Here is a 21,102-nt window from a genome sequence, read left to right as displayed (position 1 = left end):
TAATAGAAGTCCTATACTCAGCAAGCTGTATATATTCTTTAGATCTAACACAGAATAAGATCTGGAGATGTCTTACTTATGCCTAGAAAACCCTTGCTCCTCAGCGTCTAAGCAGCATAGATGTACAGATTCCTTTTGTTTGGGGTTTTATCCACTTCCTGCCATGTGCTTTGAGCTGCAAACTCAGCTGATGAGAGGAATCCACTTGCATGACTCATCTTCATGGGAAGGAGGGCAGGACAACAAAGTCCTTTCCTGTCTTTAACGTCTCAGAATATTGTCTGGCTGCTGTTGATGGACTTTTCTGGTTGGGGAGGACATAATACATTGTGCTTATGATCAGCATTTCATAGTAATTAAAGTCTCTCCCCTGTATGGTGGGTTCCACTGTCACAGAGGCTCACGATACAGCTGTTCAAATATTACACTACATGAGTGAGGCTAATGCATGCAGCAACTCGCAAGCATTCAATACATTCTAGACACGTTTTTGTTATAATTCTAATACAGGTTGAACCTCCTGGGTCCAGCACCCTCAGGGTCTGAGCCTTTCTGTACTAGGGAGTTTTCCAGACCAGGGGAGGTCAGGACACTCTGGGCCACCTACTCCAACCAGAGGGGCTCCCTGCCCCCAGCAGCTCCCCACCCAGGGACAGCAGTGGCTCCATACCCCTGGCTGCTGTGGCTCCCTGCCCAGGGCCAGCAGCTGCTGTGCTCCCAGCCAATGGGGCTGCCTGCCAGATTGGTTGAGCCCCCAGCCCCTAGCAACCTCTGTGAAATACTAGCTGTATCTGTGATCCTGCCTGACCACAGATGTTGCTGGACAAGAGAGATTCAACCTGCATCTATTTTAATACTAGCATACAAGTGAGCCAGACCAAGTCTAGCTGTGTGCCTGTCAATACTCAGTTGAGACCCAGGGACTTTGGCATGAGCTGGCACCTGTTCGGCCAGCCTCACTCCCGTATCTTGATGTGCAGAACCCATGTTGTGCTTGGGGCTGTCCCTCTGATGGTCTCTTGCTGGGATTTGCTTTCCTGGTTCTGTGCAGTGAGGTGTTGAAAGTTGGCTCCTCCAAGCCATGGCAAGAGATTCTCTTCAATCTGACTGGCACGGAGAAGATGGATGCTGGGGCCCTACTGGAGTACTTCACGCCTTTGACGGACTGGCTTCAGAAACAGAACAGCCAAAGCAACGAAACTCTGGGCTGGCCAGACTTTGAGTGGCGGCCGCCTGTCCCGGAGGGCTACCCCGATGGCATTGGTAAAGCTTCCGCACTGGGGCCTGGGGCCTGGGGCCTGGGGAGGTGTCCACAGGTGGATGCAGCATGGCATTGCTTCTCAGAATACCTGTGGAAGGCGGGTGAAGTTTCTGCTACTGGGTAGTGTGGTGAGCTTGTGCCATGCTCCACTGCGCTCTGGACAGCATGACACAATTATGTGCTTCATGGGGCATTGCACCTTCCTTCCAAATACACACCATTGGCTGGACCCCTAAGCCACAGCTGGATGGACCAATAGCCTCTTCCACAGTAATAATTCCTGCACTCCTGATGTAACAGATAACTTATGAGGTAGCATTCTGCACTGCCTTCTGATTGGCTGACTGGTGCAGTCTAGAATGCTGGGCTCATCCTGGCTAGTCGTTCTCCTGTCCTAATGAACAAAAGTAGATGTTCCCCCAGCACCCACTTGCCACTTACCTGTTGCCTTCTCTTATCACATCTCTCTCAGGAGGCACTAGGATTGGAAGTGGAGCCAGCTCAGGTGTGTGAAGAACCTGTGCTGCTGGTGGGGGGGGTCAGTCGTAGATTCTCCAAGGAGGTTCTGCTCGCACAAGGAGAAGGGCTCCTTTGACTGGTTTACCCCTTGGTTTTTTTCCCCTTCTAGATAAAATAGCAGATGAAGCACAAGCTAGAGAATTCTTGGCGGAGTACAACAAAACGGCTGAAGCGGTGTGGAACGCCTACACTGAGGCGTCCTGGGTGTACAACACCAACATCACGGACCACAACAAGCAGATCATGGTATGACAGCAGGCTACAAGCCATGCCGTATGTCATCAAAGGCTATCAGGTTGTATCCAAAGTCCATTGAAGGTGAGCCCAGAAAACCAGGGCAGCTCCTTCTGCTGCCAGGGTGGGGTGAGGCATCCACATACTGGTAGCCTGAAAATAACATTCTTACTCTGGAAGGTGTTTTTCTTCTGGGTCCCTAAATGAGTTGTTAGATTTATAGATTAGACCTATGTCTGTGGCCAGCCCACAGTGAGAGCATCTGCCCCTGTTCTAAGCAGGCACCTGTATCTGATCACACCAACCCCGTAGTTTCTCTCCTGTCCCCCCTTGATTCTGCAGCTGGAGAAGAACCTGGAGATGTCGGCTCACACTCTGGCGCATGGCATGCAGGCTCGGCAGTTCGACTACTCTGACTTCCAGGACCAGAGTGTCAAGCGCATCCTGAAGAAACTGAGTGACATTGAGAGAGCCATCCTGCCTGAGCTGGAGCTGAAGGAGGTGAGACATGGGCAACCAAAGAGTTCTGTGATAGCATCTGGGGGACCCTGCATAACATGGAGCCTCCTGTGTCTGCCATGCAGAGCTGAGATGCTGGGCACGTCCCAAGCAGAAAAGACACAATCGCTGGCCTACAGGGTTCACCAATCAAATACTACATTTCCCGCATGCTGCATGGCTTGGCTCTTCAAATACCGCTGCAGCATTGCATGCTGGGACGTGTAATCTCTGACAGGGAAGGGCAATTCTGGGCTGCTTTGCATGACTCTCTGGCCATGTCTACACTAGCCAAAAACTTCAAAATGGCCATGCAAATGGCCATTTCGAAGTTTACTAATGAAGCGCTGAAATACATATTCAGTGCCTCATTAGCATGCAGGCGGCCGCGACACTTCGAAATTGATGCAGCTCGCTGCCGCGCAGGTCATCCAAACAGGGGTCCTTTTTGAAAGGACCCTGGCTACTTCGAAGTCCCCTTATTCCTATGAGCAGATGGGAATAAGGGGACTTTGAAGTAGCCGGGGTCCTTTCGAAAAGGAGCCCCGTCTGGATGAGCCGCGCGGCGGCAAGCCACGTCAATTTCGAAGTGCCGCGGCGGCCCGCATGCTAATGAGCGCTGAATATGGATTTCGGCGCTTCATTAGTAAACTTCGAAATGGCCATTTGCATTTGCATGGCCATTTCGAAGTTTTTGGCCAGTGTAGACGTAGCCTCTGTGTTGCCACTGCCTGGAGGGCTGCACCTGGGTTGGAATTAATCCTGGAAATGGAGAAGGACGATACACAGTAGAGGGCTGATTCCAGTTACCAGTAGGAGAGGTATGGGAGAGCCAGGTAAATAAAAATAACAGCCCAAAGTTTCACCTAAAAGCTGAATGTCCGTGTTTTTCAAGATCCAGCTGGAATATGCCAAATTGTGTCAGCCCTTCCCCACCCATCTGCCCCCTTTCTCCTATCTGGCAGAACAACCCTAGCACAGCCCCAGCCATAGCCACAACATCCCCAAGGGATGGGATTGTGGATTGCCAGCAAGTTTCAGCGGGTGGCATAATGTCTCCATTAAAATGCAGATTATTCCTGGTCACAATAAGGAGAGTTTACTGAGCAAGTCAGTTCCTCTGGGAAGAAAGGCTTCTCCCTGACTCCCAGTGTGGCAGGCCCATTTTAAGAAAGACGCTTTGCAGTCTGTGCTATTGGGGCAAAGCGATGGAGAGGGATGTACTGTTAAATTTGGGCATGCTGCTGTGGTGCTTCTTGGGAGTTGTAGTCCTGTTGGCTCAGGCACCCATTCTTGTTTATTGCTTGATTTCCACAATTGGACTTAATATCCCATGATGCATTACCTCACATCCTAAAAAGGGGAGAACTTGGTGCATCATGGGAGATGTAGTCTGACATGGGAACTCAACCTATATAGAGTATGGGAGCATGATGTGACTGAACTATGGCTCTTTTGTCAGGGGCTCCATTAGTACCATTCTACCAGGGGCAGACTGCCGCTATTAAACCTCTGGGTTTCCCACATTCTCCCTCTTGTTGAAAGAGATGGAGAGTGTTTGTGTGTGAGGGCCTGGAGGAGAATCAGCAAGTGGCCAGAGCCTGTAGCAGGACTCAGGATTCCCAAGCTCCAGCCTCCCTTACAAGGGAGGCAGAACTGTCACTGAGGTAAATAAGGGAGATGTGTATCCTGTGGGATGGAGATCCAGGCCCCTGGGGCTGCCACTGGCTCACAGACTGAGCTTGGGCCAGTCTGGTCTCTCTCTGTCTTCAGTTTCCCCTCCCACTCTGAGCAGGGGACATTCATACCCACCTTCCTGGAAGTGGTGGGGCTGATTTCATTCATGTCTGTAAAGTTGGAGATCTGTGGATGGAAGAGGGGCTGGAGACAGTTGTGCTGTTGTATTGTCTCCTTGCACAGAGAAATAAGCAGGCGTGTAAGTGGATGCAATTTCTTTTTCAGTACAACAGCATCCTCTCGGACATGGAGACCACATACAGTGTAGCCAAGGTCTGCAAAGGACAGGACAAATGCTACCCATTGGATCCTGGTAAGATGTTGTAAGGCCTCCAGGGAATGTTAAGTGCCCATCACCACCCAGCATCTGGAGTTATCTGAAGATGCCCCAGAAATTAAGGCTGGGATGTCCGTGTGTGTGCAGCAAACTGGGACAAAAGTGTGTGATGGTTCCCAAAGGCCCATGTAATTCTGGTCTCGCTGGAGCTCAGATGCGATGGCTACAACCCAAAGGAGCGAAGTAGCAAATCAAGTCTAGTATCGGTGTGTTATCATAGAATCATAGAATACTAGGACTGGAAGGGACCTCGAGAGGCCATCAAGTCCAGCCCCTGCCCCAATGGCAGGACCAAGTACTGTCTAAACCATCCCTGATAGACATCTATCTAACCTCTTCTTAAATATCTCTAGCGATGGAGATTCCACAACCTCCCTTGGCAATTTATTCCACTGTTTGACCACCCTGACAGTTAGGAACTTCTTCCTAATGTCCAACCTAAACCTCCCTTGCTGCAGGGTAAGTCCATTGCCTCTTGTACTATCCTCAGAGGCCAAGAAGAACAAGTTTTCTCCCTCCTCCTTATGACACCCTTTTAGATACCTGGAAACCGCGATCATGTCTCCCCTCAATCTTCTCTTTTCCAAACTAAACAAGCCCAGTTCTTTCAGCCTTTCTTCATAGGTCACATTCTCTAGACCTTTAATCATTCTTGTCACTCTTTTCTGGACCCTCTCTAATTTCTCCACATCTTTCTTGAACTGCGGTGCCCAGAATTGGACACAATACTCCAGCTGAGGCCTAACCGGCGCAGAGTAGAGCGGAAGAATGACTTCTCGTGTTTTGTTCACAACACACCTGTTAATGCATCCCAGAATCATGTTTGCTTTTTTTGCAACAGCATCACACTGTTGATTCATATTGAGCTTGTGGTTCACTATAACACCTAGATCCCTTTCTGCTGTAGTCATTCCTGGACTGTCTCTCCCCATTCTGTATGCATGAAACTGATTTTTCCTTCCCAAGTGGAGCACTTTGCATTTGTCCTTATCAAATTTCATCCTGTTTACCTCAGACCATTTCTCCAATTTATCCAGATCATTTTGAATTATGACCCTATCCTCCAAAGCAGTTGCAACCCCTCCCAGCTTGGTATCATCTGCAAACTTAATAAGCGTACTTTCTATGCCAATATCTAAATCATTGATGAAGATATTGACCAGAACCGGTCCTAACACAGACCCCTGCAGAACCCCACTTGTTATACTTTTCCAGCAGGATTGAGAACCATTAAGAACTACTCTCTGGGTATGAACTATCGGAGGGGTAGCCGTGTTAGTCTGGATCTGTAACAGCAACAAAGGGTCCTGTGGCACCTTATAGACTAACAGAAAAGTTTTGAGTATGAGCTTTCATGAGCACAGACTCTGGGTATGGTTATCCAGCCATTTATGCACCCACCTTATAGTAGCCTCATCTAAATTGTATTTGCCTAGTTTTTTTATAAGAATATCACGCAAGACCGTATCGAATGCTTTACGAAAGTCTAGGTACACCACATCTACCGCTTCTCCCCTATCCACAAGTGTCATTATCCTATCAAACCTACTTCACTGCTCTGTAGGACAAGGAAGTCCTCAACAGGAGGAGAATCCACCCCAGAGCACGTGAAATAGAGAGGGCTGCTTAGTTCATGGACAACAGAGAAAACTGTGCCCAAAGAGGGTTTTCCCAGGATGGCTTTGGGAGAAGGTGACTTAGGTTACGTCTACACGTGAAGCCAACATCGAAATAGGCTATTTCGATGAATAACGTCTACACGTCCTCCAGGGCTGGCAACGTCGATGTTCAACTTCGACGTTGCGCAGCACCACATCGAAATAGGCGCTGCGAGGGTACGTCTACACACCAAAGTAGCACACATCGAAATAAGGGTGCCAGGCACAGCTGCAGACAGGGTCACAGGGCGGACTCAACAGCAAGCCGCTCCCTTAAAGGGCCCCTTCCAGACACAGTTGCACTAAACCACACAAGACACACAGAGCCAACAACTGGTTGCAGACCCTGTGCCTGCAGCATGGATCCCCAGCTGCCGCAGCAGCAGCCAGAAGCCCTGGGCTAAGGGCTGCTGCCCACGGTGACCATAGAGCCCCGCAGGGGCTGGAGAGAGAGCGTCTCTCAACCCCTCAGCTGATGGCCGCCATGGAGGACCCGGCAATTTCGACGTTGCGGGACGCGGATCGTCTACACGGTCCCTACTTCGACGTTGAACGTCGAAGTAGGACGCTATTCCGATCCCCTCATGAGGTTAGCGACTTCGACGTCTCGCCACCTAACGTCGAAGTTAACTTCGAAATAGCACCCGACGCGTGTAGCCGCAACGGGCGCTATTTCGAAGTTAGTGCCGCTACTTCTAAGTAGCGTGCACGTGTAGACACAGCTTTAGAGGCAAAAGCAGAGTTCAGGCTATGGCAGGGTGCAGCAGTCCCGCCACATGAGCGAGCAGGGACGCGGGAGACAGTCCCTCTAGGTGAGCAAGTGGGGACACAGTTCTGCCAGGTGAATGAGCTGGACATGGGAATCAGTCCCACCAGGTGAGCGAGGAGGGCTGTGGGAGATGGTCCCACCAGGGGAGTGACCTGGGATGTGGGAGTTGGTACTGCTCAGTGAGCTGAGGACAGATGCAGTAGAGCCTTAGGAGGAGAGCCAAGGTAGGTGTAGGAGGGCTGAGAAATGGGAACTGTTCTGTGGTGGCTGATCTATGGGTGGAAGGGGCAGCAGCTGAGGACGTGGCTTCGGCAGAGGCCTCTGGGGTTCCCAGCTGCTGCAACGTTACAAGGCCCAGCAGGGAGTTCAGAATCCTCTCCTCTCTTTGTAGACCTCACCGACATCCTAGCCAAGTCGCGGGATTACGACGAGCTGCTCTTCTGCTGGAAGGGCTGGCGGGACGCCTCCGGGCAGAAAATCAGGAGCAAATACAAGAGATACGTGGAGCTGAGCAACAAGGCAGCCAGGCTCAATGGTCAGGGTCCTGCTATGGAGCTACCTTTCCAAGGGAGAGAGGGCCACTGCTTCCCAGAGACACAGCCTGCTTGTGTGCAGAACCTCTACCCATCTGTGCTCCCATTTCCCTGTGTCCATCCCACTACACCCCTATTCCTGCCCTGCCAATGCACACCATCCCTCCCCGCACCACTCCGGTGCTTTCAGCCCGACCCTGCAGAAGATTAGTCACAGGCTTCCATCTCCCTGCACCCATCCCGGGGCTTCTTAGACAGAACCCTCCTTTGACTCTGTGCCCAGTGAGGTTCCCACTTCCCACTGGAATTTGGTGGCACTCAGGCCTCCATTGTCCTTAGGTTCCTGAGACTATCTCTCTGGAGCCCCGGACCAATGCCTCAAGGCACTGCAGAGGTTTGGCTGACGGGAGTGAGGTACAAAGCAGCAGCCCCTAGCAAGGTCCTGGATGTGGCCTGGAAAGGGCTCAGATGAGCATAATGAGGAAGGTCACATGGAGCCACCCACAGCAGCCCAGGAGCCTGGCCCAGTCAGCTGCCCTGGCCCCACACTTCCACCCCCGACATGAGGAAGCTGGGATGTCTCCGGGCTGTGGTGGGCAGCTGCAGGACACTGAAGTCGGGAGGCAGGATACCAGTGATTCCCCCTCTCTCTGCACTTGGGCAGGTCACACAGACAACGGGGCCTTCTGGAGATCCCTCTATGAAACACCCACCTTCGAAACAGACCTGGAGAGGCTGTACCAGCAGCTGCAGCCCTTGTACCTCAACCTGCATGCCTATGTGCGCCGTGCCCTCTACAACAAATATGGCCCGGAGCACATCAACCTGCAGGGCCCCATCCCAGCTCACCTGCTTGGTAAGGCTGCTCCTGGGCAGGGCCAGACCATTGCATTTCTCTTTGGGATGCTGTAACCCATTACTATGTCTGTATGGGGCCACGGCTGTCTGAGACCCTCTCCTTTCTGGAGATCACACACCCCACCCGCCCAGCTGGCTCCGGTTTCCCTGGGAATCTGGCTGCTAATATAGGGGTGATGGCGCTGGGTGGAGTTAAGGGGAAATTGGAAATCACCCCTCTCCTGTGAAAATGAGGACCTGTACATAGGGAGTGGATTTCCCCGGGGGCTCAGTATGTGTGTGCAAATGAGAATTGCTCAGAGCTTCCTTGGAAGTCTGGCCACAGGAACCACACACTTTAGTCACCCAAGCTTGAGATCTGTGGCCAACCAGATCTACTCCAAGTCCCAGTGAGCCAAGGCAGGAGTTCTCCTTTGCGAGCTGCGGCTGTGCATGCAGGGGCCACTTCCCCTCTGTCTGTGCTCTTGAGCCCAAGCTGAAGCCAGGTTTCAAAGCCCGGGCGGCTCCATTTCTGTCTGTCTGTGGTACCTCTCTGGCTCCATCATGGCACTATCTGAGCCTTTCTGATGTGAGGCAGGGATGGGTATCACTACCTTGTACTGAGGAAACTGAGGCACAGAATGGCTAAAGTCCAGGTCTCAAGGGTAGAGAAGCTCCACATTTCAACTGAAATCAAGAGAAGGCAGGAACCCAAGTGCCTGCGTGGACCTGAATGCGAGAGGTTTGCCCAGGTGGGCCCAGGAAGTCAGTGGCTGAGCAGGGACTGGAACCCAGCTGTGGTGAAGCCGAGGCTTGTGTTCTAACCACTGGGAAATCCTTCCTGTCACTGCCAGTAGTGGCATTACACTGCTTGCGCCAGGGCAAACCCAGGACCTTTGTGTATGGAAATGGGACTCCTTCTGTCCTGCGTTACCTCGAGACTGGGGCGCCTTTGAGGGCAGAGGAGGGTTTCTGGCCGGATGCGGGGGCTGGGAGGCAGCTGCCGGGGAGTTGTGGAGAAAGGCAAAGTGCTCAGCGTGGCCACTGCTCACCAGGTTGGCTCCCTCCCGCCCCCTCGTCCCGCCAGGCAGCGTTCATGCTCCCAGAGCCCCCCCGGGGGATCCCTTCCCATGCACCCAAAGCCCCGAGACAGCTTTGGGGACGGCCCTTCTGGCCCAGAGCTGGCGGTAACCTCGCTTTTGTTCTTCTCTCCCTTTCTCCTCCCTTCCTGACCCCAACCCCTTGCGGGTCTCTAGGGAATATGTGGGCCCAGTCATGGTCCAACGTTTTTGACCTGGTGATGCCCTACCCTAATGCCACTAAAGTGGATGCCACCCCGGCCATGCAGAAACAGGTCAGTGCGTTGAAACCCGTTCCCTGTCTAGGCAGTGCTGCTGTCCCTTCCCAGGGGCACAGTCCAGGTCTCAGTATAACCTGCAGCCACTGAGCCTGACTCTCCTCACACACTTGCGCAGCGCAGAAGCCAGTGGGATGCTCTGCTGTGAAACTGGAGCGCATGGAGATTGCATCTTGCAGAGAAACGCAGAGTTCCTCTGCTGGTGCCACCTGGTAACCAGACCGGGAGGGTCCTACCAGCTCCACCTTGGGTTGAAAAGGGACTGAATTGCCTTCCCCTAGCCCCCTGTTCCCTCACTCCCAGCAGGGTTCCCGGGAAGCTGAGCACTTGGGCAGCTGCCCAGGACAGAGTCAGGTGCTGCTCACCTGATTAGCAGAGTGCCCACAGCTGGCAGCAGGTGTTTCTATGGGTGGTGCACATCCGCACATGCCTCAGTGCACAGAACAAAATTTATTCTGCCCATGGATGGAAAAAAATTAGCGGGAACGTTGATTCCCAGCTGTGCTAAGTGGGTGCCAGTCGCTCCCAGCTCAGAATGTCGGCACCCCCCCACAAGGTAAAATAACTATACAAAGTGCAGAGCGACATAAATCAAGATCTAGGTGTCTGGGAAGCAGAAGGAGAAGCAGGGGCAGGCACAGAGGGATCCTGCAGGGACCAGTCCAGCTCAGCAATAAAGAGGGGGAGGTTTTAGTTCATGCTGCTAATGGCAAGGCAGGCGGGGTGGGGCAGAGAGTCAGTGCTGTGTTAGGAGCCAACTGGAGCTGCTTCTGCTTAGAGCTGGGTCAGCGCTGCCTGTTGCTGAGTGCTCCCAGGCTGCAATCCCCACCTGCCCGGGGAGATGATCCCTGGAGCCGCAGTCCTTGCCCTGCATGTCAGTCTTTGGTTAGAATTCTTCCCTCTTAGCCTCCAGGCTAAGGATCATAGAATCCTAGAGCTGGGAGATCTCCAGAGGTCATCAAGTCCAGTCCCCTGCCCAAAGCAGGATTAATTCCCCCCATATAGAAAGGATGTGGACACATTGGAGCGGGTTCAGCAGAGGGCAATGGAAATGATTAAGGGGCTGAAACACATGAGCTATGAGGAGAGGCCAAGAGATTTGGGCTTATTTAGTTTGCAGAAGAGAAGACTGAGGGGCAATTTGATAGCAGCCTTCAACTTCCTGAAGGGGGGGGCTCTGAAGACATTGGAGAGAGGCTGTTCTCGGTAGTGACAGATGGCAGAACAAGAAGCAATGGTCTTAAGTTACAGAGGGGGCCATGTAGGTTGGATATTAGGAAAAAACTACTTCAACAGGAAGGTAGTGAAACCCTGGAATGTATGACTGAGACAGGTGGGATGATTCACTTGGGCTTGATCCTGCTGTAGGCAGGGGGCTGGACTAGATGACCTCCTGAGGTCCCTTCCAGCCCAGGAAGTCTATGACTCTGTGATTCTATGATTCTAAATCATCCCAGCCAGGACTTGGTCAAGCTGGGAGCTAAAGATCTCTGGGGATGGAGATTCCAAGGATGCAGAGCCGGGCTAGTCTACTCTTGAAAGGCTGCTGTGGCACAACTGCCATGTTTCAGTGTAGCCGCATGGGAGAGGCTTTCTCTGCAGGGGAGTTAGCCCATCTCCCCAACAGGCCTGGTTAGGCCGATGGAAGAATTCTTCCATTGACCTACTGCTGCCAACACCAGGGTTCAGGCGGCTGAACTAAGTCACTGGGTGGGTGTGTGGGTGGCTGCATGTGTTTCACCCCCCAGCCATGTAGCTCTGCCGGTTCCCAGGGAGAACCTGCCCCCTGTCCCTCTTTCATCTGTGGTTGCTGTCTCAGGGACCGTGTAACCCACGCACCTAAGTGTGGTTCACTGTCCCAGGTGGTAGCACCTAAACCACTTACAGAAAGACTAAGACTCCTCTGCAGAGAGAGCTGAGCGGCAGGTGGCCTTTAGCTCAAGCTGTAGAGGTGCCTGCACTAAGCTCCAGAGGTCCCAGCTTCAAGTGTGCCTGTGGGTGGTTACAGCTGCATCATAGCAGGAGCCCTTCTCCTGGCCGCCTCCCAGGTCAATATGCAGGGCTGCTCTTCTTCCCACGGACAAAAGCTGGTGGGAATTTGGCCCTCTGATAGGGGCAGGCACATGCCCAGAGTTTCAGATCTGAGAAGTGGAGCTGGGTTAACTGTCCCTGCCTTCCTGCCCAGCCTTCCTGGAGTGGTCCCACATCTGCCCTGACTCCCGTGTGCTCTCTCCACTGGCTGCGCAGGGCTGGACCCCCAGGAGGATGTTTGAAGAGTCAGATAAGTTCTTCACCTCCCTGGGCCTGATCCCCATGCCAGCAGAGTTCTGGAACAAGTCCATGATTGAGAAGCCAGCTGGCCGGGAGGTGGTGTGCCATGCCTCTGCCTGGGACTTCTACAACCGCAAAGACTTCAGGTGCCTGCTGGGAGTGGGCTGGGCCATGTCCCAAGCTGGCTCTGTGCCCCCCTGCACAGCCAGACCTAGGACAGTGTGGAGGGGGGTAACCTATCCTGCCTGCCCCTGGCATGCCCTGTCCAATGGGCCTGTCACCTGGCACACTTGTGTGGGCTTGATGTCTGCCTGCCTGCCTGCCCGTGAGCAGGGTTCTGAGCGCCAGCCCAGGGCAGCAGACGGATGGACCCTGTTGCTGGTGGGGAGAAACCACATGGAGTTGTGCTCTGCCCAGGGTCTCAGCCCACCACCACTTCTGCCTGCTCTGGCCCCGGGAGCTTCCTGTTGGTGGGAACGTCTGCCCTGTGGCCGGCCCAGGGACTCGCGCTACAGGGCTGAAAGCAGCACATGAGGTTCCAAGACCCTCACCTCTTGCCAGGTTTCAGGCTCCAGGCTGAGCCCCAGCCCCTGTGCGGCTCTTTTGTAGCCCCATTGTGAGAGGCTGAGTCAACTGACCTGAGCTCTGAGACTCACTGCCACAGGGCTTGTTTTGTTGTAGACATAGTCGTGGGGAGCCGGAGCTCACTGCTCTCTGGCTGCCTGTCGGTCTGCCTGGAGGCATGGCTGTCTGGTGCCTGCCTGTCTGGGTGCGGGACTGTCTGTCTGTCTGTCTGGGGGTGTGCCTGTCTGTCTGGATGCCTGTCTGCCTGTCTGTCTGGGTGCATGGTTGCCTGTCTGTCTGTCTGGATGCCTGTCTGCCTTGCTGGGTACATGGTTGCCCATCTCTCTGGTTGCCTGGATGTCTGCATGGATGTGTAGTTGCCTGTCTGGGTTCAGCAGGTATTTCTATTGCCTCCATCACAACAGTGTCTTCCTCTCCCCTCCCCCCGACTTTCTCCCTGTCTCCCCTTAACCCACGCACGCTCCCCCTGCTGCATTCCAGGATCAAGCAGTGCACAGTGGTGAACATGGACGACCTGATCACCGTGCACCACGAGATGGGCCACGTGCAGTACTTCTTGCAGTACAAGGAGCAGCCCATCTCCTTCCGTGATGGGGCCAACCCCGGGTTCCACGAGGCCATCGGCGATGTCATGGCCCTGTCAGTCTCCACACCCAAGCACCTGCACAGCATCGGTCTGCTGGACCTGGTGGAGGACAACAGCGGTGAGTCAGCCAGCGTGGCCGGGGTGGGAGGCTGTCAGCTGTCAGTACTGAGTGCTGGGGTATCTCACGTGCCACGCGGTCCCCCCCAGCCGACAGAGGAGCACACTCACTAAGGAGACAGCTGGTCATCTCCGCTCTGCGGGAATCCAGGCTGACTTCCTGCCTGCTGTCAGCTGCTCCTCCAGCTCAGGCTGGGAACCTTCTGAGGCCCATCAGTGGCCAGTGATGGGAAGGGCTGCTGGCCACGGGGGCAACAAGGAAGGGGTGTGGCCAGCACAGGCCTGTGGTGGTGTCCTGCCAGCCCTCTCTCGCTTCCGGCACGCACCTGGTGGGGTGGCTGCTGGACTGACCTCCCATCCACTGCCCTCCTCTGCAGAGAGCGACATCAACTACCTGATGAGCATTGCCCTGGATAAGATCGCCTTCCTGCCCTTCGGGTACCTGATGGACCAGTGGCGCTGGAAGGTCTTTGATGGGCGCATTAAAGAAGACGAATATAACCAGCAGTGGTGGAACCTCAGGTCAGCTGGAGGCTCTTGCCTGGCTCAGACAGACCCTGTCCCCAGCACATACACGCAGCCCAGGCAGCAAAGAGTGTAGAACAACTCTCTGCCCGCCCAGGGCTGGGTAATTTACCCCACATCTATTCCTCTCATCTCAACAGTGCACACTCCCCTGGGGGTCCTCTCATGTTCCGCAGCCACCCTCTGTGTCACCCGGCCCCTCCCTGCCCTGGGCAAGTCCTCTGGCCCCACCAGTCCCTCTCCCGTTGGACCTCCTCCCCTGCTCCCAGGGGGTCTCCCTCTTGTCCTGTGGGGTCATGCTGGCTGCAGCTTGCTAACCACCGTTCTCCCTTGCTGGTCTCTAGCCCCTGCTCTGCCCTGCTGGCCACAGCTCCCTGCCAGCCCCCACACCACGCTGGCTGCGGCTCCCTGCCAGCCCTTCTGGCCTGCCAGCCCCCTGTTCTGCTGACCGTGACTCCCTCCTGGCTCCCCTGCTCTGCTGGCCACAGTTTCCTGCCAGCCCCCCAGCCTTGCTAGCCCCGCCACTGGTCCCGCTTGCTCCTACTGGCTGTAGGTCCCTAACCACCGCTCTCTCCTACCGGCTGCAGGTTGAAGTACCAGGGCTTATGCCCCCCTGTGCCCAGGTCAGAAGAGGACTTTGATCCCGGGGCCAAGTTTCACATCCCGGCCAACGTTCCCTATGTCAGGTATGCCAGCTGGGCCAGGGTTCCAGACCTGTGCTGTGTGCCCCAGCCTGGTCCCTGGGCTGGCCAGGGAGCCGGGCGCAGGCTGCAACCACCCCTCTGACCCTGGGGGAGGGGTGGGAGGAGAAGTGGGATGGGCAATAGGTGGGCATGGCGTGGCGGGCTGTGGATGAGACCAGCCATCACAAACTCTGCAGCCCGTGTGCTGTCCAGCTGTGTGAGGGTGTGCTTGGGGAGCTGGGCCGGACATGCTCACTGTGTGGGGGTGAGCCCTCAGGGAAAGCTGGGGGGCTGCAGGAAGCAGCCGTGATGCTGCAGCATGATGCTGGCAGTGGAGTCGTTCCTGCTGGAGCTAATCTGCCCCCTGAGCATGTGGAGTGATTAACGGCCCCTGGTGGCCTATGTCCAACTAGCGGTGCTAACCCTGGGTTCAGGGCCTGTCCCATCTGCAGCTGTTGCAGTCTTGGGCCCTAACTGCCCTGCAGTCACTTTGGGATACAGCTGCACCCTCTGATTAGCGACATCTGAGTGTCCAAACAGGCGCGTGGCTGTGGCTACCTGCCAGGTGAGCCCTGGCCTGGCCTGACCTGGGCAGGGCTGCAATGGCCATTTCACATCCCAGTCCGAGGCTGAAGGACTTAAGGTGACATTTGCTCCCGAGTCCCCACTCCACACCTGCCTGGGGTGACACCAGCCTCTTCCTGGGGGGCCGGGGGCAGGATGAGGGCTGAGGTGGCCTTAGCGTCCTTCGTGATGAGGTCCTGACCCCTGCTCCTTCTCTCCCCTCCACTCCTGTGGCCCTGCCCCCGATGAGGCTGGAGGCCAGGGCTGGGCAGTAGTAAGAGCCACCCAGGGAGGCTGGGTCCCCCAGACCCTCTCCAGGCCTCTGAGGCCTCTCTCCTGAGCTCAGGCTTGTGGAGGGTCCAGGACTCCCCACAGTGGACCAGCTCCTGCCCAGTTCTAGCTTCTGACCTGGACAGGGGCGGGGCCTCTGGGGCAAGGGAGGAGCAAGGGGCAGGGCCATGGAATGGGGTGGGGCTCTGCTCATGTCCTGAGTTTGCATTGGGAAAGGTGGGCACCATTGTTACATGCTGTATAGCAGAGGGCAGGGCTGGCTCTGAGGCCCGCTGCTTTGCGGACTCCCAGGCACACCGCTCATGTGTGGGTAGCACCGGGTTCCGCCTGGCCTGGAAACACTTGCCATGGCCTGTCGAGGCCCCAGAGTTGCTGGCCAGCCCCACTCATGTTCCCTCTGATCTCCCAATCCAGGTACTTTGTCAGTTTTGTGATCCAGTTCCAGTTCCACCAAGTGCTCTGCAAAGCAGCCGGTGACATGGGGCCCTTGCACAAGTGTGACATCTACCAGTCCAAGGAAGCCGGAACCCTGCTGGCGTGAGTACAGCAGCCGAGAGAGACGCCTGGGCCCTGCAGAGCCTGGGGCTGGGAGAGAGAATGCCGGGCCAGCATTGCGCCTGTTCTCCGGTTAACATGCCTCTTCCCCAGCCCTCTCGTTTAGCCCTGGCGACTTTCAGCTCCTTACAGAGCTCTTGGTGTGGTGGGAGAGAATGTGGTAGAGTTCAGGACAGGGGGTCAGGACTCCGAGGATCTATTTCCAGCTCTCCAAATGGGAGAGTCATTTTATGCCTCCTGCTTCCCATTGGCAGCCCCAGCAGCTTCCCCAGGGCCGCTGGAGTGACTGTCAGCAGCTTTGAGATCCACGTGCTGTACAAGTACAAAGCTTGAGAGTGGGCGGTGAACAGGGTGGTCTCCAGTGCATTTGGCTTTTTCCTCCATCCCACCCTGCCGAGGGCCTGCTGGGCTCCAGCACCACTGTGGAGTCCTGCGTGGCTCCCGCAGAAATGTTAGGGCTTGTGTAACCCACACACGCAGGGGGTGTGGTTTGTTGTCCCATGTAATGGCACCTAGACCACTTACACAGAGAATGAATGAGTCTGCTTGACAGCCTTAGCTGAGCGCCCCAAGTGCAGGGGCTGCTGCACTGAGCTCCAGAGGTCCCAGGTTCAGGCCCACCTGTGGGTGGTTATAAATGGGCCTGGTACAAGATTTCAGCTGGGTCTCTGAAGCTCAGATTGTGCTTCCTCCGCTAAGGGACGTCCGTAACCACCCTGCTAGGTGTGAGTCGCTGTCCCACGTAGTGGGACCTACACAGGCTGTCTACACTAGCCCCTGCCTTCTGAAAGGTGGATGCTAATGAGACACTTCCTCAGATGCTAATGAGGTGCTTTCATGAATATTCAGCATCTCATTAGCATAATGCCAGCTGTGGTGATTCGAAAGTGCCACTTTTGAATCGCAGGCTGCCTGTGTAGATGGGACTTTCAGAAGGACCCACCAGTCTTTGAAAGCCTCTTATTCCTATTTGGGTTTAGGAAGAAGGGGCTTTCGAAGACTGAGGGGTCCCTTTGAAAGGCCCCCATCTACACCGGCAGCAGACGATTTGAAAGCAGCACTTTCGAATCGCTGTGGCTGGCATTATGCTAATGAGGCACTGCATATGCCTGGCAGCACCTCATTAGCATCTGCCGAAGTGTCTCATTAGCATCCACCTTTCAGAAGCGGGGGCTAGTGCAGACATAGCCACAGAGAAGGGCCGAGGGTATGGCTACACAGCAAGGCTATTTCAAAATAACTGTGCTAGCATCTGCGCAATGCGGCCGCGGATTTCCAAATAATTTCAAGGAATAGCGCGTTTCGAAACGGGCTGTGTAGACAGGGACTGGAACCTGTTCCTGTGGCTCTCTTTCGAAACAGGCTGTGTGTGTAGACGCTGTGTGGTTTAAAACAGCTGAGTGCTCCTTCGAAATGCATTTTCCGTGTAGCAATGTTATTTTAGAGTAAGATATTCTGGAACATCTCTTGCAGAAGAGTTTATTCAGAATAACACTGCTAGGTAGCCATCCCCTGAGCTTTAGCTGGGAGCCAGCTGGCTTTTAGCTCCAACTACAGAGGCTGCTGCACTGAGCTCCAGTGGTCACAGGTTCAAGTGTGCCCATGCGTGGTTACATTTGTGCCCTTTGGTGCCAGGTGGTGGGGTTGGGAAGAGCAGCTGAAGTCCCCTGGTCACCTCAAGGGAAGCACCAGTGGCTGTCAGCAGCTATGTGAAAGGAGAGGGCCGGGCTTGGGGACCGGCCTTGTCTTTCACAAGGGCACTTGACTGTGGCTCTGCTCTAGCCTGGGCCTGGCTCCCAGCCGCAGCTCCTGGGGTAGGGGCTGGAGGGGTGGAGAGATATAGGTAAGGGGGAGGGAGGGACAGCAAACGTTGGGGAGCGCTGTGCTGGGGCCAGTCGGCGCAATGTTAGAAGCTACCACAAGGTGGCACTTTGGTTTCTGCCTGAATTAAGGCTGGTTTCAAGAAAGAGCCGCTCTGCCCGCCCCCCCAATCCCACACCAGATTTAACCCTTTCACCACTGGATGGATCTGCAGTGTGACTGCTATTCACCAGAGCTGGACTCTCCATCTGAGCTACAGTGCCTTGTGCCAGCCCTGTCTCCCTCTGCACACCCTCCTGCTCGCGCTCAGCCTCAGCCCTCTGTGCTAGTAACACTCTGGCCTTTTAACAGCAATGAAGGGTCCTGTGGCACCTTATAGACTAACAGAAAAGTTTTGAGCATGAGCTTTCGTGAGCACAGACTCACTTCATCAGATACTGTGTCTGATGAAGTGAGTCTGTGCTCACGAAAGCTCATGCTCAAAACTTTTCTGTTAGTCTGTAAGGTGCCACAGGACCCTTCGTTGCTGTTACAGATCCAGACTAACACGGCTACCCCCCCCCCGATACTTGACACTGGCCTTTTGTCGCCCCCCCAGGGGACGCCTGTGGCACAGCCCACTGGTGCTGGCTGCACAGACGTCAGAAGGGTGACAGCTGCACTTGGGCCACTAGCTTGGACACAGATGGCCATGCAACTGCAGTAGCGCCCCCAGGACTCGGGGCACCTCGTTGGGTGGATCACCCGGGAGGCTGAGGCTTCAGTGCCTTGAGGCCGCACAGCTAGCAGGGAAACGCCTACATACGGAGCAGTCACCTCCCTGACTGCTGGATCACCAGCCCCTCAGAGGGACAGGCCTGGGGCAGGGATGCAGTTGGTGTTTGCAAATGCAGATCGGGCTGCATGTGTGCTGCAGCAGCACCTGAAGGAGCTGGCTCTTGCCTGCAGGAATGCGATGAAGCTGGGCTACAGCAAGCCCTGGCCGGAGGCCATGCAGCTGATCACTGGGCAGCCCAACATGTCGGCTGATGCCCTGATGACCTACTTCAAGCCGCTGACGGACTGGCTGATCGCTGAGAATGCCAAGACCGGGGAGACTCTGGGCTGGCCCGAGTACAACTGGACACCATACACAGGTATGTCCAGCTCCCAGGGAAGGGCTTTGGGTGGCTGCCCCACTGGAAGAGCCACGTATTACACGGGGGGCTGCTTGGGGGGCTGAGTCCCAGCCTCACTGTTGTTCCTAGCGAGCCCTGCTTGCTGGCAGGCTCTGGGGTGAGGCCAGTGAGAGAATGGGTCGGAACTTCTCCAGGGCAGGGCTGGGGGCAGAGCTTGCCCTACTAGTCTCTGCACTGCTGGGGTACAACAGCCAGCATGATGTTCACACCTGAGGAGCAGGCCCATCCATGGGCAGGGCTAGAAGGGATCTAAAGGAGGCTGCCAGGTTTGGGAAGGGGGACCCCTGGAAATGTCTGTTAGACTGGAGGTGAGGGGTGGAGGGACTGCAGCCAGAGTTCCCTCTAATTTTTTCCCTTATGTGTGGAATAAATTTTGTTGTGTGCACCAAGGCATACAGGGATGTGCACCACCAGTAGAAACACACGCTGCCTGCTGTGAGTGCCCTGCCAAACAGCTGGGCAGCACCTGAGCCTCTCCAAGCGCTCAGCTTACAGGGAACGCTGCCTGCAGCCAAGGCCAGGGAGCAGGCTGGCACCCCCAACACAATGCATCAGAAGGCGCTTAGCTGAATGCTGGCAGGACAACATGCTGCTGAGGCTCTTTCACTAGTAAGCCCAGCTCTGGCACACCGATGCTTCCCCCCAAGCCAGGGGCCCGTTTTCAAGTGTTCGCTGCCTGCGCGGTGCAAGCTGTGCCGAGGCTCCGCCTGCGGGGTGGGTGGGTGGGTGTTTATCTACCAAGAATCCCTCAGGTCACTTGTGTAGAGTGGGACCCTCGACAGAGCTGCCCCTTCTCAGGGCACCCGCAGAACAGCGCTGCCTGCAAGCCCCATTTCCTTCTTGCTTCTCCATCAGGTCAAGCGACGGCTGGAGCCAATGCCAAAGTCAGTTTCCTGGGTATGTTGCTGTACAGCCAGCAAGCCGCCACAGGCCAGTGGATCCTGCTTATCCTCGGACTGCTCCTCCTCCTTGTCACAATTGTCCTCGGAATCAAATTACACTCCTCCAGGAGAAGGGCCCACAAATCCAGCTCAGAAATGGAACTGAAATAATGCTGGATCTTCCTCCTTTCCTTTGCTGGGTGCACTCATGGGGCAGCATGTGTGTGTGCAAGGTGTGTGCAAGGCATGTGTATGCATGGGCTGGGTGTGTGCGAGATGTGTGCATGCATGGGCTCTTGCTGTGTGTGTGTGCGAGGTGCGAGTGTACATTGGCCATGTTTGTGTGCAAGCTGTGTGCATGGACGGGCTCTTGCTATGTACGTACAAGGTGTGCATGCACTGGCCATTTTTGTGTACAAGCTGTGTGCATGGGTGGGCTGTGTGTGTGTGTGTGCGCGCGTGCAAGATGGGTGTGTGCATGGGCCTACTGCATGCATGCAGAGTGTGGGTGCACAAGAGCTGATGTGTACACACATGAACATAGGCACATGGGCCTTGTGTGTGTGTGTGCGTGCGTGTGCGTGCGTGTGTGTGTGCATGCAAGCCTCATGTATCACTGAGGCAGGAGTGCAATCGGATGCATAGGACTCTTCCTTCCAATCAGGTCAAAACTTTTTGACTATGCAAGAGCCAAAGCAAAAGAGAGTTATTTATTTGTCAGCATTCGGATTCCCAGAAGAAGGAACCCTGAGACGTGGCATTGGGCGTGGCAGTTTGCTTCTTATCCACCCCGGGGCTGATTGGCCAGTTTGAATCAAAGTTACATCAATGAGTTCCATAGTGACTGGAGATGATTTTATTAATGGGGCAGGGGAGTTGGTTTGGAGCACAACCAGAATGCCTGGAAGTCATTTGTGCAGCTCTGCCGTGCCGTTGAGAACACCAAAAGGGCTCCCGTTAGCAGGGGGAAGTGTTTTGTGGGAAAGGGGCTGTTTGCTTCCCAGCAGAGTCCCTCCCCTGAGCATGCCCACCCACCAGGATATTTACACGTGTGGAAGAAAAATAAAAACAATCATGTTTTCCCCTAGTAAAATGCCTCTGTTGTTTCTTCAGGTGGTAGGAAGGAGGAGCCCTCTGTTAGACTGTGTCTAGACTGCAAGTTTCTGTCAGGAGATGGGAGGTCCCACAACAGAAGTCTGCCATGTCCCAACAATGCACCTGCTTTTCCAAGAACACTTCTGGAAAATCGCATGCATTCTGCTGACATCCCCTGTACACCTCATGCCATGAGGCAGAAGGGATATC

General features: G+C 55.0%; 1 protein-coding gene across 1 annotated transcript in view; it reads left to right on the top strand.

Annotated features, from left to right (window-relative positions):
* Positions 1–20,878, top strand: part of ACE (angiotensin I converting enzyme) — a 63,681-nt gene extending 42,803 nt beyond the window's left edge. Inside the window, exons 12-25 of the mRNA XM_074979162.1 lie at positions 1,052–1,263; positions 1,890–2,026; positions 2,357–2,515; positions 4,475–4,562; positions 7,405–7,548; positions 8,211–8,402; positions 9,640–9,737; positions 11,988–12,157; positions 13,077–13,300; positions 13,677–13,821; positions 14,412–14,510; positions 15,777–15,899; positions 18,687–18,874; positions 19,772–20,878. Coding sequence (XP_074835263.1) covers positions 1,052–1,263; positions 1,890–2,026; positions 2,357–2,515; positions 4,475–4,562; positions 7,405–7,548; positions 8,211–8,402; positions 9,640–9,737; positions 11,988–12,157; positions 13,077–13,300; positions 13,677–13,821; positions 14,412–14,510; positions 15,777–15,899; positions 18,687–18,874; positions 19,772–19,968 — 2,176 coding nt within the window. The 3' untranslated portion in view covers positions 19,969–20,878. The remainder of the gene's footprint in view (positions 1–1,051; positions 1,264–1,889; positions 2,027–2,356; positions 2,516–4,474; positions 4,563–7,404; positions 7,549–8,210; positions 8,403–9,639; positions 9,738–11,987; positions 12,158–13,076; positions 13,301–13,676; positions 13,822–14,411; positions 14,511–15,776; positions 15,900–18,686; positions 18,875–19,771) is intronic.
* Positions 20,879–21,102: the final 224 nt, after the last annotated feature.

Source organism: Carettochelys insculpta, chromosome 28, assembly GCF_033958435.1.
Source record: "Carettochelys insculpta isolate YL-2023 chromosome 28, ASM3395843v1, whole genome shotgun sequence".
Lineage (NCBI taxonomy): Eukaryota > Metazoa > Chordata > Testudines > Carettochelyidae > Carettochelys > Carettochelys insculpta.
Note: the sequence above shows the minus strand (reverse complement) of the source record. Positions and strands in the feature narration are given on the sequence as shown.